Source organism: Neomonachus schauinslandi, chromosome 10, assembly GCF_002201575.2.
Source record: "Neomonachus schauinslandi chromosome 10, ASM220157v2, whole genome shotgun sequence".
NCBI classification, from domain to species: Eukaryota; Metazoa; Chordata; class Mammalia; order Carnivora; family Phocidae; genus Neomonachus; species Neomonachus schauinslandi.
In genome coordinates this window covers 127528006-127542892 of record NC_058412.1, presented here as the reverse complement: position 1 = coordinate 127542892, position 14887 = coordinate 127528006, and the positions used below count along the sequence as shown (strand labels likewise).

General features: G+C 43.2%; 1 protein-coding gene across 1 annotated transcript; it reads right to left on the bottom strand.

Annotated features, from left to right (window-relative positions):
• Window positions 1-380: 380 nt before the first annotated feature.
• Window positions 381-14637, bottom strand: PARD6B (par-6 family cell polarity regulator beta). The gene is made up of 3 exons (XM_021685916.1): window positions 14530-14637; window positions 9507-9729; window positions 381-1547 (listed from the first exon to the last, which is right to left on the bottom strand). Exons 1-3 carry the CDS (start codon window positions 14593-14595, stop codon window positions 724-726), a joined length of 1113 nt encoding a protein of 370 aa, XP_021541591.1. The 5' UTR covers window positions 14596-14637; the 3' UTR covers window positions 381-723.
• Window positions 14638-14887: the final 250 nt, after the last annotated feature.

Here is a 14887-nt window from a genome sequence, read left to right as displayed (position 1 = left end):
TATTACGAGCTGATGGAACTGCCTTTTGCAACATTAAGTTATATGCGTATGGAATGAGTCTGTAAATGTGAAAGCTATAGGATGAACAAGCTTTGAACTTGAACAACTGTTACGGTTTCTTAATTCAGGAACATGGTTTCAATGCTTTATGACATAGGAAGCAACTCCCAAAAACAGGCAGTTGGTTTGATTTCTTAGGTATTAGAGGGAAAAAAAAAAACATTTGAAAGAGTTACTTGTAACAATTAGCAACAGAGGAACAACATTAAAAAATCAAAATATAGGGAACATAGGAGCTGAGGTCCCCAAGGTACCAAAGGACAGATCAGACTTCTTCACATTAGAATTTAAAAAAATATAGTTAAAGGAAAAGCTAACTGGGCTCTGCACAGCAGGTTAAATATGCAACCACTTCGAACGGAAATGATCTGGTCCTCTCATAGTTCTGAGAATGTGCTCTAACATCCAGTTCTCTAGAGACAAAATAGCAAAAGCCATAATTTCATTAGCAAAGGCCCCTTTTAGACTTAAACTCACCTGTGACAAACTGAAGTTTATATTAACAATTATCAAACTACTATTTTAATAACATTTTAAGCTTGCAATATTATTTTTCTCATGCCTACTCCAGGTCACTGGTTCAGAGGTATGTATGCTTTAATAAACTAGCCAGATTTACAAGTCCCAATGGCATCCTCACTCCAAAGACATTCAGACAAAGTTTCATAGTGTTATGATCGTTCCATCTTCTTCTAAGAGTTTTTGATCCGGAGCATGTGTTTCTGTATTTGTGCCACTTGCTACAGGTGCTAAGTTCACTTCATTCGAAGGAATAAAACCGTTCTGTCCAGACTCAAAACTGAGTTCTATTTGCGTTAATGATTCGAGGCTCTCGGTATTAGGAACAGCTTTAGGAATCTGCTGCGGCACTCCGTTATCTTCAATAATAATGTCATCTTCATCACTGTCTTCGTCCTCTGGCTCAAAGCTCGGTTCTACCTGCTGGGGATAGCCCAGGAGGCTGTTATCTGTGGACTGGCCAGAGCTGCCGGAAGTCCGACTGTTCCGAACAACATTATTCCTCTGGTTTGCTGGTCTCACTGTTATAATGAGGTTGCGGCTGTTGGCGATCATCATGTCTGTTACTTGATCAAGACTCTTCCCTGAAACTTCTATGCCGTTAACTTCTAAAACTTCATCATTAACAGCTAATAGTCCTGTGCTTTGAGCCAGGCCTCCTGGGACAAGTCTGGATATAAAGATCCCTGGGACCTTCTCTAAGCCATGCGGTGTGACCCTGACGCTGGAGCCATCCCGGATGTAGAACCCTAAGGGTTTCTCAGTGCCGTATTTGTAAAGACGAACCCTACGATGTGTTTCTGGGAGAATATCCACGTCTATAATAGAAGACACAGGTCTGAAGTCTTGGGGCATACTAATGACTATATGTGGCTTTTTTCTATGGTTGTCAGGACGCAATACATTGGTTAAAACATTCTTCTTCTTTATTAGTGTGTCTGTACCAAAGGCACTGTAGTCTGCTTCTTCTGTTTAAAAATAAAATAAAGTAATTATGGAAATGATGTAAAAACACCCATTTTATCTACAGTTGAATCTATACAGAAGAGGTAACTCACATGTATTTGGTACATAAACAATTTAAATATTAGCTTATTCTAATCAGATCAAAATGTAGCGCAGTAATAAGATCTGCTGTACCAGAAGGAAACCACTAGGTGGCCCTCTCAAGCACACGTCATAAAATCCCAAATGTCGAATCTGATAAAGCTCAAGGACTACTTAACAGTTAAGAGGGGAAAATGAAATTCTGATAAGCTTACACACACATTTTTAAACATCATTTCAAATGAGTTACTTAAAACTATCTTTCCTTCATTTGTTAAGAAACTCCAGGTTGCCTATTTCTTAACTCAATGATACAAAATGGGACACCTGATTCCCAAGGTAAATCAAAGGAACGAACCTTACTACAGGCTGGCGGGGCAGATAATGCAATTAAATGAAACAGACAGTATGCATGAAATGATAATGTAAATTAGATGAATGTATATCTACAACTTAGGAATTTTGGTCTTCTGAGAATAAACATTCTCCCTCAGTTTTCCGGGGGAGTTCTTACTCTTCCATTTCCCCACTTTTGAAAGAGGCTGAAGTCTAAGATTTCACTTTTTTCTTCACTGTGTGAAAAACAAAGAAGTGCAGAGGGCCCTTTCTCAGCGGTGGTACCGCAGACAACCCGGAGCGGGAGGACTGGCCAACTAGAGTGCTCAGGCCTCACGTAATGGCACCGCGGGCCATGCTCCAGGCAGTCTTCCTTCCACTATAGGAATCTGTGTGGCCAAATCCCATTTGCCACGGAGCCCTGTTTTTTAAGTAAAAATTTTCTCGCTTTTAAATGCTGACTCCTAATTAAATAACAACAAAAACCAGTTTGAGTCAAACAACAAGCGAGGGTTACAGACATGCTTCCAGCCAGCAATCTATAATCTGATGTAAACTAAGGGAAAACAGGGCACCTAAAACCAGATCCGCCTTCTGAAATCATACTGCTGAAGGAAAATACCTACAAACAAAACACCTCATTAGAGAATGAGAGGTAAAAAAAAAAAAAATGAAATTAACATCAGGCACAAAACTTGAAATCATGTTTCAAAAATAACAAAGGAGGAGAAAGGAAGAAGTCAGAATCTTCAAGGATAAAAATATATTTCCTAAGAACAAAGGAGACAAAAACCCCCTCCCTCAAAGAACTAGTTCAAAATCCTGGTCTCAGCTCCTGCTCCAGAATAATAGTACTATGACCATACTGTGATTGTACAAGGGTTCAGTTTATATTCTTTCCCTTGACTCTCACACTCTATTGATAAATATTATCATCTTTATAAAAACCAGGAAATTAAGGGTACAAAATAATGGTTAAGAGTACAAAATACAGAGAAAAGACTGGACCTTAATTTTCTTACTAGGCCAATACCTTACACATTCACAGAATGAGTATTAAGTGTCAGGTGTGTGAGTATGGAGAACTTTCTCTTCTCATGCTGCTTCAACATTCTTCACAAGCTAGTTGCAGAGAAACGTACAAGACTAGGGGTACCTTAATTTTTGGCATTTTTTCCCCTCTGGGGATAATTCTTTCTTCATTTATGAAGTATGTATACCCTGTTCTTACAGAGACAAATTTATAATTTGGCTTTGGAAATTAACTCACTGATACAAGAATCTTTTTGGCAACATTTGACCAAAAGCCTATCAACGATAGTCTTCTACTGAATGTGTTTTCTCAGAAGTATGTATTTTCCTTTTAAAACAATCAATTAAGAAAACCCACATAAGATTTATAAGGAAAATTCCAGACCATACACACTTGAGAACAAAATTAAGTTGCCTACATGGGAAACCTGACCAAAAACCAACAACAACAACAACCCCCAATCTGCATAATTTGGCATCGCATCCAGACTGTTTGAATGCTCTCTGCTAAATTCTCAAAAGCAATATGCCCCAGCACAAAGGCACCTTTGTTCCCCCATCTAGCTAATCAGTTTCCAGCCACTGGGAAAAGAAGTATTTTGGCAGAAAGCCAGGGTGCAGAGTGTTAAAGTGTAAAGGTGAGTGTCCACAGGGAACTGGGAGTTCAGTTTCTACCTGAGTCTGTGTGTCGAAGCCCTAAACTCAGATTCTAAGATGAAAAGTTTGCAAACCTGGTTCACAGCAACCTCCCCAACTGTAAAAACCCAGGCTTATGCAACAGTGCATGATACAGGCTTAGACAGCAATCCCTCCCTTATCCCAAGCCTGTCCCTCAGCCACAATCTCAGAGGACTGCAATCAACAAGGATCCACTCGGAATGCCTCTGAGGAGCCAAACTGCATGTCTCAATTCCTTACAAGCAGAAAGCTCCTGTGCTTTACTTACAGAGGAGCCTTGCAGCCACTCCCTCTGGACCTCTTACTCTTTCAACAGTTAATTCCGAAAAGCCTGGTTTATCTCATTCCTTAACTCACACACACACAGTTGCAAGTCACAGATTCAGAGCAGGGGGTAAGGGTCCACTACTGAGTGGCAGGCACAGATACATGAAGTAAAAGCCTACAGTGTTAAAGCAAATCTGGAAAAAAAAAAAAAAGACACCAAAAACCTAACCCTCATATAAACCCCATCATCATCCCTGTACAGTAACAGAACAGTAACAGTTCACGGTAGGGTCATCAAGAAAGTTCAAGAATATGACCCATTCGAAGTTCAGTGAGAAGACAGGGAAGAATGAAGTAATTTTTGAAATTATTCTATTCAGGGCTGACAACCTTCTCCCCGAAGAGCTGTATGGTAAGTACTCTTGGGTACAGCAGGTCATCCGGCGATACAGAAAGGAACACGCAGGGCTGTGTTCCAAGAAAACTTTATTTACAAAAACAGCCAGCAAGCCTTGTTTGCACACCCCTGTTCTAATCCAAAATGGTTAAATGAACTGAACTGGCAACTTCAAAAAGGATTAAACATCACCTAAAGCAATATTCAAAGTATGCAAGTCCCTTCACTTCCTAATGTAAGAAAAACCAACCACCAAACATTTCAGAAGCACTGCAACTGGGCCAGGCCTTGTGTCCTGTGCTGCGGATTCGGTGAACAAGAGAGATAAGCGGGGTGCTTGCTTTCATGGTGCTTACAGTCTACAAGAGGAGATGGCAATTAACACTTGCAATCAAATTATTACAAAGGGGCCAAGGAGGCGTGGTGTAGATACACCGCACTGTGGGAGCCTAGCCGCTTGCAGGGTACGGTTCTCCAGGGGAAGTGAGGTTTGTGCTGAGACTTGAAAAAGCAGCCAGTAGCTAATCAGGTAGAAGGGAGGGAAGAATGTTCCCGGCACAGGGTCCAACACACACAGAGGAGCGCAGGTTGGGGTAGATGAGGAAATCCACTAGGGAGAGAGGGAGGGGAGGGAGGAAGAGGAGCCAGGAGCCCAGTTAGAGGCAGCCAGGGGTCATGCAGACAAACAGGGCCTGGGGGGTGGGGGTGCTAGGGATTATGGACTTCAGCCTAAGGGCAATGGGAAGAAAACTGAAGATCTGGGTTTTTCTATTAAGCTCACCCTGACTGTAAACTGGAGAGTGACCCTGAGGGAGACGATTGGGGGTTACTGAGGTCATTCTGGATGGTGCCTGGCCTGGAGAAAAGGCAGTGCTGATGGGGAAACAAATCCGAAAAATAATTAGAAAAGGTTCCAAGAGGCCTGGTGACTGACTGAACAACAGGTATGTGTCACAGGGATGTGACACCCACGTTTCTGTCGTGAGCAACTGGTATCATATGCTGTTCTTCAAATTTCAACTGACAATTACGATGCATCTCTTAGAGCACTTCTATTATTATTATTATTTTTTTAAGATTTTATTTGACAGAGACACAGCGAGAGAGGGAATACAAGCGGGGGGGAGCTGGAGAGGGAGAAGCAGGCTTCCCGCAGAGCAAGGAGCCCAATGCGGGGCTCGATCCCAGGACCCCGGGACCGTGACCCGAGCCGAAGGCAGACGCTTGACGACCGAGCCCCCCAGGCGCCCCTCTTAGAGCATTTCTAAATCAAACCCGGATTCATTAAAAAGTAATCTTCAAGTCCACCTACCAACTAATGTCCACTGCACAGTTCTAGGGACTGAGGTGCCTGCCGGGCGTCTGGGCCACAGGCCATGTCTGAAGTACAACAACGTGTGAAGCAAGCAAGGCCCTTCCAGGGTTTCCAACAAACTCTTTCTAATAAGTCCAAGGTGTGAATGCGTTTGTCTGATGTCATACAGAAACAGACGGTAGTAACACAACAAGAAGTTGTGGTGCGGGTATTCTGATCAGATCTGGTGAGGAGGCCATGCACCTCCACGGATCCCAGACTTGGCTGCCCCTCACGACTAGCTGGGAAGCCTCTAAACTCCAACAGGGGATGGGGTTGGCAAAAGATCTGGGAATCCTCTTTGTGAACCTAACTTTTCAGATAGCAGGGATTTTGTTTTCTTTGGTTTCTGCTTCCGTGATAACAGCCCTCGAGTATGGGTTTTTCTTCTAACAATAAATTGTTGTAAGACATAAAACCTTTCAAGATATGCAATGATACAATTTTTGAGTTCACACTATATAGTTCACGCATTCAACTGTGAACTTTCACTTCAAAGAAACTTCTAGTAGATGTATCAGATTTTAAAAGACCACATGATTTCAAAATTGAAAATGATTTTAAAGTTTTGTTTTTTAAAATCACTTGGTACCATATAAGTTTAATTGCTGCCCTACTGATTCCTAAACTGGAATCAACAAGCCAAGAAAACAAAGTGTATTGTAATTAAGCAGTAAAATGTTACTATAATGTCATGCTTTATATTACTTTCCTGAATTTAATGTCCACTAAAGTTTACCTAAAATCAGCTTTCTGCTCAAGCCATCAGTTGAGCTTTAAAAGAAGTATCACTGTGAATCACAGGGCACCACATAAGTCTGTTAAGAGAGACAATAAACAAGATAACTCATACTTACATAAGGTAATTCCAGGGCTGATAAAGGTGGGAGGGTCAAGGGGCTTTGGCTAGGGTGGTCCAAAGAGACCCCTCTGAGAAAGTTATTTCCGTGTGATAAGATCTGAAGGATGAGGAGGGAGCTGGGGGGAGGATCGAGGAGAAAGACAGCAACACCCTTTCCAAGTTTGAGACAGAAAGCAAGCCAGCCTGGTAGGCTATGATGAGGGAGTGAGGGAAGAGAGAAGGATGAGGTTGTGAAGTGATTTTATTCTGGATTTGGGGGGGGGGGCATTAAACAGCAATGACTTGACCAGTTTACTTTTATGCTTTCCTTAAGTCATATTTGTATTACATTTATATTTTTATTTTTTTTATTTTTTTTAAAGATTTCAGGGCACCTAGATGGCTCAGTCGATTAAGCATCTGCCTTCCGCTCAGGTCATGATCCCAGTTTCCTGAGACTGAGCCCCATGTTAGCAGGGAGCCTGCTTCTCCCTCTCCCGGCCTTGTGCTCTCTCTCTCATAAATAAGTAAAATCTTAAAAAAAAGAAGGGAAGGAGCAGAGGGAGAGGGAGAAGCAGACTCCCTGCTGAGCAGGGAGCACAACGTGGGGCTCGATTCCAGGACCCCGAGATCATGACCCAGGCCAAGGCAGAAGCTCAACTGACTGAGCCACCGAGGCGCCTGTACGTTTATATATATGTTTAAAGATTTTATTTACTTATTTGAGAGAGAGTGGGTGTATGCCGCGCACACACACACACACACACACACACGAGTGGTGGGGGGGAAAGGCAGAGGGAGAGGGAGAAGCAGGTTCCCCACTGAGCAGGGAGCCCTTTGTGGGCTCGATCCCAAGGCCTGAGATCATGACCTGAACTGAAGGCAGACGTTTAACTGACTGAGCCACCCAGGTGCCCCTACATTTGTATTTTTAAAAACAAAAATGTTCTGTTGAATGTACCGCCTATTTCTAAATAAAACTTTTTTTTTAAGATGGGGGAAGGGCAGGGGAGAGACAATCCTAAGCAGGCTCACCACGCCCTGTGGGGAGCTGACCCAGGGCTAGGGCCTGATCTCACAACCGTGAGGTCATGACCTGAACAAAAACCAAGAATTGGACACTTAACTGAGTCACCAAGCACCCCTTTCTAAATCAAATTCTAAGGGCTGTTTACTATATTGGACATTTATTTCTAAGACATAGAAAACTTTTGTTCACATATAAACATATTCAAAAGCAAAAAACAGAACATAACCACCCTTAACAGATGTGAGGGTTAATCCCACCATCATGAAGTGTTACAAAGCCAATAATAAATAAAATCATGTAGTGGTATAATCAACTTCTATCATATAACAAAAAAGATAATCCAACAACAGCAGTTTAAAAATAGTCATTCCACACTTGAATACACATTCCAAAGAGCAACAAAGTTTTTAATGAAAATTACAACTGCTAAGAAAGGCCTACTCATCAATAATTATTGATATTATTCTGCTTAAAGTGACAAGTTCCACATGAATGCTTTGTCTTCTCTCCTCTACCGATGTTCTTTTGTCTCCAACAGTCTGTACACAGCTTTCCAAGGGTCCATCCCTGGTCTTCATCCCTATGAGGCCTTACTTAGGTCTCCTCCAGAGAATTTCTCAACTATCACTTTCCCACAGACTTTCAATTTTCTCTGACTGGGCCTCTAGATTTCGATCCAAAGTTCCTGTCTACCATTTCTAATTTCCTAGGTGGCATGGTTAAAACTCACCAGCCAAATATCCTAAAACCAAACCCATTTTCTTTCCAAGCTAACGTCCCTCTTCCAAATTCTGCTTGTTTATGGCACTGTCCCAGCATCAGACTCGAACCCAGAAAGGTGTTCTCTGTTGGAGTCCCTCTTCAACTCCCCGCCATCCACAGGGGAGCACAGTGAGTCTCAAATATCAGATATGCCCTCTTTATCTAACACTGCCACTTTCGTCACCGGCCTCCTCCATTGGGGCAGCTTCCCAGCTGTCCCCTCACCGCCGGGTCCTGGCCCTCTCCTCTAAGACCACTGCTCACTCCAACTCATCCCCAACAGCCAAATTAATCTCCTTAGATTAACACTCTCATTGTACCACACCACTGTTACATATCTATGAAATCCACCTCAGGGGTCTCTGGGAAAATCAATTTGTGTGTTTCTAAGTATTCTGTGAATAGTCAAGTGATATGGACATGTTACCCTTGGAGGTTTATTTTTGTTGGTGGACTTTAGTTCCTCCAAACCCAGAAAAGCAAAGCTATATAATCAGTGGAATTTCAAAGCCCTGGGAGTGGTCTAAGGTTTATCAACCGATTGGAAATAAAGTTTCACCTTCAAGGGTAATCCCTACCCATTCTCTCAAACTGCTTTCTGGGTTGGTTTATAAACACAGTTAAGGCTTTCATTATCCCACCAATACTGAGCTTGCTGCCGTCATGCTGGCTTTCTTAAACCTCTTCATTTACCAAAGACAAAGAAATAAATGGCACACATCAGGCCCACGTGCAGACAGGCAACACGGAGGAGGCCACGAAGTTTAAAAAAAAAAAAAAAAAGTTTTAAAACTCAAAATACATTTGAAAATGCTTGCCATATAGAATGGTTATTTCAAATGTTCTTTTGCAAGACTTAATATCAGTGTTTAAATTCCTCCACAGTAATGACTTGATATCTAATTCTCCAAATAATTAACTAACTTTATTTCTGTGAAAAACATTCTAAATAAGTCAACTCTCCTTCAGGTAGTTATTAAGTAGTAAATATGGCACTTGAAAGTCACTTGCCACCAAAAAACGAGAATCTTTCTCTGATTCCGAAGTCACAGTCTTTCTGTCCTGTATTTCTGAATGGACAAAATTCTATTCGGCAAAGTGAGGATTCAATGCATATTCTTATCAATGAGGAAAATAAACTACTTTTATTTCTAAAACAATTTTTCCACATAGTAGTACTTACCCTTTTTTTGTATAAAAATCCTAAGCAGTGGATTGGCCGTTGAAACAGCTTTGTGATAATTATCATCATTATTTATAGGGAGTAAGTCTCCATGGATGTCTGCATAGCCTACTAAAACGTCAACATTGGGTATCTTATGAACATGTTGCAGTAATCCATAAAACTCCTCAAATTTTCCAGGTTTTGATCTTTCCAGGGAAAACCGACGAAATTCAGCTCCAAACTATAAATACAATGAACATATTAATTAAAAACAAAACAAAAGTAACAGGACCCAATCTGAAAATGCACTCCACAGGAAAATTAACAGGCGTAGTACTTCCCTTAATAAAAAAGACAGTTGCAGTGACACAGTCTATTGTCAGAAATCTCATTATCGGAGATAAAACAGCGTAAGAGAGACACAGGAATGTGCCTTCTCACTGCTACCTCTCGGAAGGGCATTCCCTTCAAGAGACGCAGGCTCCACTCAATCCCTGGGGTTCCCAGGCCTCACTGGGGACTGCCCTGCAGTGACTCAGCTCAAACCTGTCTGGAGCCCAGATCCTGACAGCAGTCCTCTCCCACCTCAGGCCATGGGGTAAAAAAGATGTGCCCAAGTCTTTATTTTGGCCATCAGCAAAAAGCACCTAAGTTTCTTCCCCCATAAAAGCAATTACGATTTCACAGGAAGTGGCAAGAATTAATAGCAACATATAAAAAAGGGACTTTGAGCTTCTTCGCATTAAGGCACACTACAAACGGGAGGTAGATCATACAAGAAATAGGTCTAGAGATAAGGAGCATCTTCCCTATGAATGCTGGAAAAAAGCTTTATTAATACATAAAATATACATCCTACAACCATCCAATTAATGCAAGAAGTGTTTGTGTGCTTGGCACAGTGCCTGAGCCGAGCCCTACAGATGGAAAGGCTCAGGCCCACAGCAGGAGCTCACCCATGAGTGGGTAAAGAGGACAAAGATGGGGCGCCTGGGTGGCTCAGTTGGTTAAGCGACTGCCTTCGGCTCAGGTCATGATCCTGGAGTCCTGGGATCGAGTCCCGCATCGGGCTCCCTGCTCAGCAGGGAGTCTGCTTCTCCCTCTGACCCTCCCCCCTCTCATGCTCTCTCTATCTCATTCTCTCTCTCAAATAAATAAATAAAATCTTTAAAAAAAAAAAAAAAGAGGACAAAGACATCAGAGAGGTATTAAGGGACCACAGAAACACCTCTATCATGCCCCATTCTGATTCCTCCTCTAGAATCACACCTCTGCTCTCCAAATGCCAGATTATTCAAGTGGCACTCAGGACTGGCTTCATCTGTTCCCTGATAAACAGGATCTATGACTTACTATGGGCCCAGCGTGGCATTTCCTCCAGGTGCAAACCTAGGTAAGGTTAATCAGCCTTCCTCACAAAGTGTCCCACCCACGTTTAGGAAATGCTACAAAACTATAATCACACTCTTAGGAATCACTGTTGAGACCAGATATTAAAGACTCAGTTCAGTCCTCCAGTTGATTTTTTTTTTAATTTTAAACAAATGTTTGCCAAATATGCTCAACCACTGAACTCGTTTTTCCTCTAAATATCTACTATTAACAAGAAATACTAATGTATTGGGCGCCTGGGTGGCTCAGTTGGTTAAGCGACTGCCTTCGGCTCAGGTCATGATCCTGGAGTCCCGGGATCGAGTCCCCACATCAGGCTCTCTGCTCAGCAGGGAGTCTGCTTCTCCCTCTGACCCTCCTCCCTCTCATGCTCTCTGTCTCTCATTCACTCTCTCGCAAATAAATTAAAAATTAAAAAAAGAAATACTAATGTATTTTAATGTAATACTAACACAGCCTTAAGCATCAAGCAGACAAAGTCCCCATCAGAATAATTTGAGCAGGTTACAAATGTGTCGTTTCTCCTCCCAAGGACCTATGGGATATCTGGAGTCACTGCATCTGTTACACGGCAGAAGTTCATCTGCCTTGCTGATACCCACACTACTCATCAGTATTAAATTTAAAATTCACTAAAACCACCTCTTCTAATTAATAAAAGAGCTTCCATTAACCCATTCCTGAAACATAAACAACAACACTTGTCAAGAATATAAGGTGATTCATACCTAAAACTCTCAAAAAAGTTTAGTCACACCTTCACGTTTCAAAGTAAATAAAAACTCGGCAACACCCTTCACATCACAGCTAGTCTTATGATGTTATCAAAAGTCACAGCTTCTCCTCCACATTCTTTATCCCGGTATCACAACCTAAAGCTCCCAGTGCTCGGATTCCCGCCAGGGTTTTACCACTTCTCCAGGTACGTCAAGGAGAGTACCCGATCTAACACTGGAACATTTTAGGGCTCCAACGTGACTGCTAAAGCTTTTGGGTGAAAATCCTTTGCTCAACATGTTTTTCTCTTCCTTAAATGTTATGATAAAAACAATGAAAAACTGTGTGGCTTCACAGAAGATGTGCCCTTTGCAAATGTTAGCAGAAAACAAAACCAAACGAGAAACTGTTACGCTTCTTGCAGAAAAACAATAGGATTAAGAGAACGTTTTACTACACATGAAGAAAAATACTAAGAGACAAAATTAAGACCCAGTCAACAACTATTCACTACGTGAACCATTTCTAACTCTTATGAAGGCCAGTCTAGTTGTCTTGGGCACCCAGGATGTGTCTGTTCTCCCAGGATCTGCTGGGACAACGGATACCCTTCTCCCGGCACTGTTGGTACATTCAAGAAACCGCAAAGTTAATTTTACTACTGTTTGCCCATGAATAATAATTAGAAAATGTACAGCCCAAAGACTGTTCCAAGGTTATTAAAGGATACCACCTTCATTATTAAGAACTTTCCCAGCTCTGCTCAGACAATACAGCTGACACTGTTTTCTATGCAGAAGAAAAAGAGATCCTGAAATGTGGATCTGCACATCACCTGGTTGTGGTTACAACCTCTGGACCATCAGTTTTGTAAAAAGCTGTGGTATCTCCAAGGCAGCTGACAAAGGGAAATACTGTTTGAAACATCTGTCCAAATACTTTTTAAATGATAAAGATGACAAGTGTTTTGTTTAATCTAAAAATAAACGTGTCAACAATATCTATTTAAAACACAAAGTGTCACAGACACACAAAAAACAGTACCTAATATTCTGTCTATTCACCAACATCGGGAACAGAGGAACCACACTTCATTCAGTGCAGGTTCTCAAAATGCCTTGATTCTATTTACAAGTGCAGCATGGCAGCTCAAAATACATAACATGTAGTACAGATACACCTGTGGGGAAGATTCACAGGTCAGCTGACAGAAGAGAAGGGGCAGAAAGCCTGAAGTTCCAGTCCCAGAGTGCTCCAGGTTTCTAGTCCAGGAGATAAATTACTGTTTGACTGTATTTATCAGTGCACCTAGAATCTCTACTCATGTTTTCCCGTGATGAAGAATTAAAGACTTGCTACCAAGATTAGGACCACAAACTGAATTTTAAGATTATGCAATATCCTAAGTGTTTTTCTTTTCTTAACCTCAACCCCCACAGATGCAAACTAGATTTATGACAGAAATGCCTCAGAAAGTTCAACCACTGGGCACAGAACCACTACCGCGGCTATACTGCTCGAGGGAAAACCCGGTATATTCGCAGTCATCTTAACCCTTAGCTCAAGCACATCTCTTCCATTTGCTCTGGCAGTTCCATGGACAACACAGGGAAGAGCACATTCCTTAAATTGCTATAATTACATTTCTATTCTTATTAAAACAGAATGGTTTCTGTGGAACTACCCCCTACCCTGATACAGAAGTCACAAACCATTTAAATGATGCTCAAAATACATGTAGATATTCCTGAGGCGAAGACCTCAGTTACAGCAGCTTACAGAACTTTGCTTATCAACTCTAGATAATAAAGCCATTCCACCCACAGGCTCCAGGGAGCTCTCCTTACTCTATCTACTTCACTCAAAACCACTCCCTGATTTTGGATTTGCCGTAAGCAGTCTTATATTCAATGATGTTTCATCATTTTTGAAGTTGATAAGCTCGTACTGTTCTCCCATTCTTGCATGTGCTTTGGTTTTCTTAACTACGTTAAGTGTTCTCAAAACCAGTTCTATCCTCTAGAAGTTATTCTGTAAAAAGGCTTCCAGGTTTTGTCATAAAAGCAGAGCCTGGCGACCCCTTTCTGATCCCTCCATTTTCCAGAGAATCAAATTAGATCATCTAAACTCCTTTGGCTCTTCAACTCATGAAATGCTTGCTGAAAATGTTGCTGTGGTTGCCGATCACCTTCAAATTCCACTCAAACCCCCCTTCCGAAAGCATTCTTTACCTAATCCCTATAGACTACCCTGCTCAGGGAGCCTTGCAATTTAGGAATTCAGCGGATCCGGACAGAGTTATCAGCAGACTGGCATACCGTCGGCGAAGAAGGAAAACACTTGATGTGAAAAGGTAGCACGATGGAATGAAAAGAGCATCCAGCCTCAAACTGTAAAGGGCTACTCAAACGAAAGATGATAGTGTTAATTTTATAGATTAAACGCATACCAAAGTTAGTGCCGAAGAAATCCCTAGCAGGAAGCAAAGCTAACTTTAAAAGGGCTCTTTAGTGCACTGGCCTCTCCCTTTCACCACTCGATGCACCCTTGAACCACAGAAAAGGGTAACATTTTGTGACCACGCGTCTTCCAAATACCTTTTACTCATAGACCAGGAGCTAGAATTTCCCCCAAAGCTTTCGTAGCCCACTGCGCTCAGACGCCTCCCATCCCTGAACAGGAATGAGATTCAAGGAGATAAAGTGCTCCACTGGTCTTCCCACCTGGGCCAGGAACACACACAAGGCCCCTCCTTCGCCCCCTTCTCGGCCAGTTTACTATCCACCACCTCCTGCCTCCAAATCCCACTGCCGAACCCCCCCGCGTTGCAGACAGCCGGGCAGCCCCTCAGGCCGCCCCGGCCAGCCTCCCGGCCTCCCCCAGGCCCGGCCCCCATCAGCCGGCCGCTCCGCCCAGCCCCGGCCCCGCGCACCTTGCTCTTCACCTCCATGGTGCCCAGGCAGCCGCTGCCCGCCCCGTGCCGGTGGCTGCGGTTCATGCTGAGGCCGGGCTCCGCAGCGGCCTCCTCCGGCCGGGCCGCCCCTCGGGAGCGCAGGGAGCGAGTGCGCGGCCGGCGCGTTGGGGACGCGGCTGCGGCCCGGACGCCTCCTCACAGGCACCTGCAGAGGGGCTCGGCCGGGGCTCGGGGTTCCGCGCAGAGCTCCGCTCGGCTGGCTCCTCACGCGGCGGAACCGAGGGTCGGACTGGCTGCGCGGCGGGCGGGGACGCGACTCCCTCCCTCCGGGCCTCGGCGGCGGCCGCGACGGCGGAGGAGGAGGAGGGGGCGGAGC

Bases quoted from the DNA above. Each gene is read 5' to 3' on its own strand.
- PARD6B (XM_021685916.1), bottom strand. From the start codon at position 14,595: ATGAACCGCAGCCACCGGCACGGGGCGGGCAGCGGCTGCCTGGGCACC. The intron at 9,730-14,529 runs GTGCGCGGGGCC...TTGTATTTATAG, and splicing joins CCATGGAGGTGAAGAGCAAG to TTTGGAGCTGAATTTCGTCG. The intron at 1,548-9,506 runs GTAAGTACTACT...ATTTTTAAACAG, and splicing joins GATTTTTATACAAAAAAAGG to AAGAAGCAGACTACAGTGCC.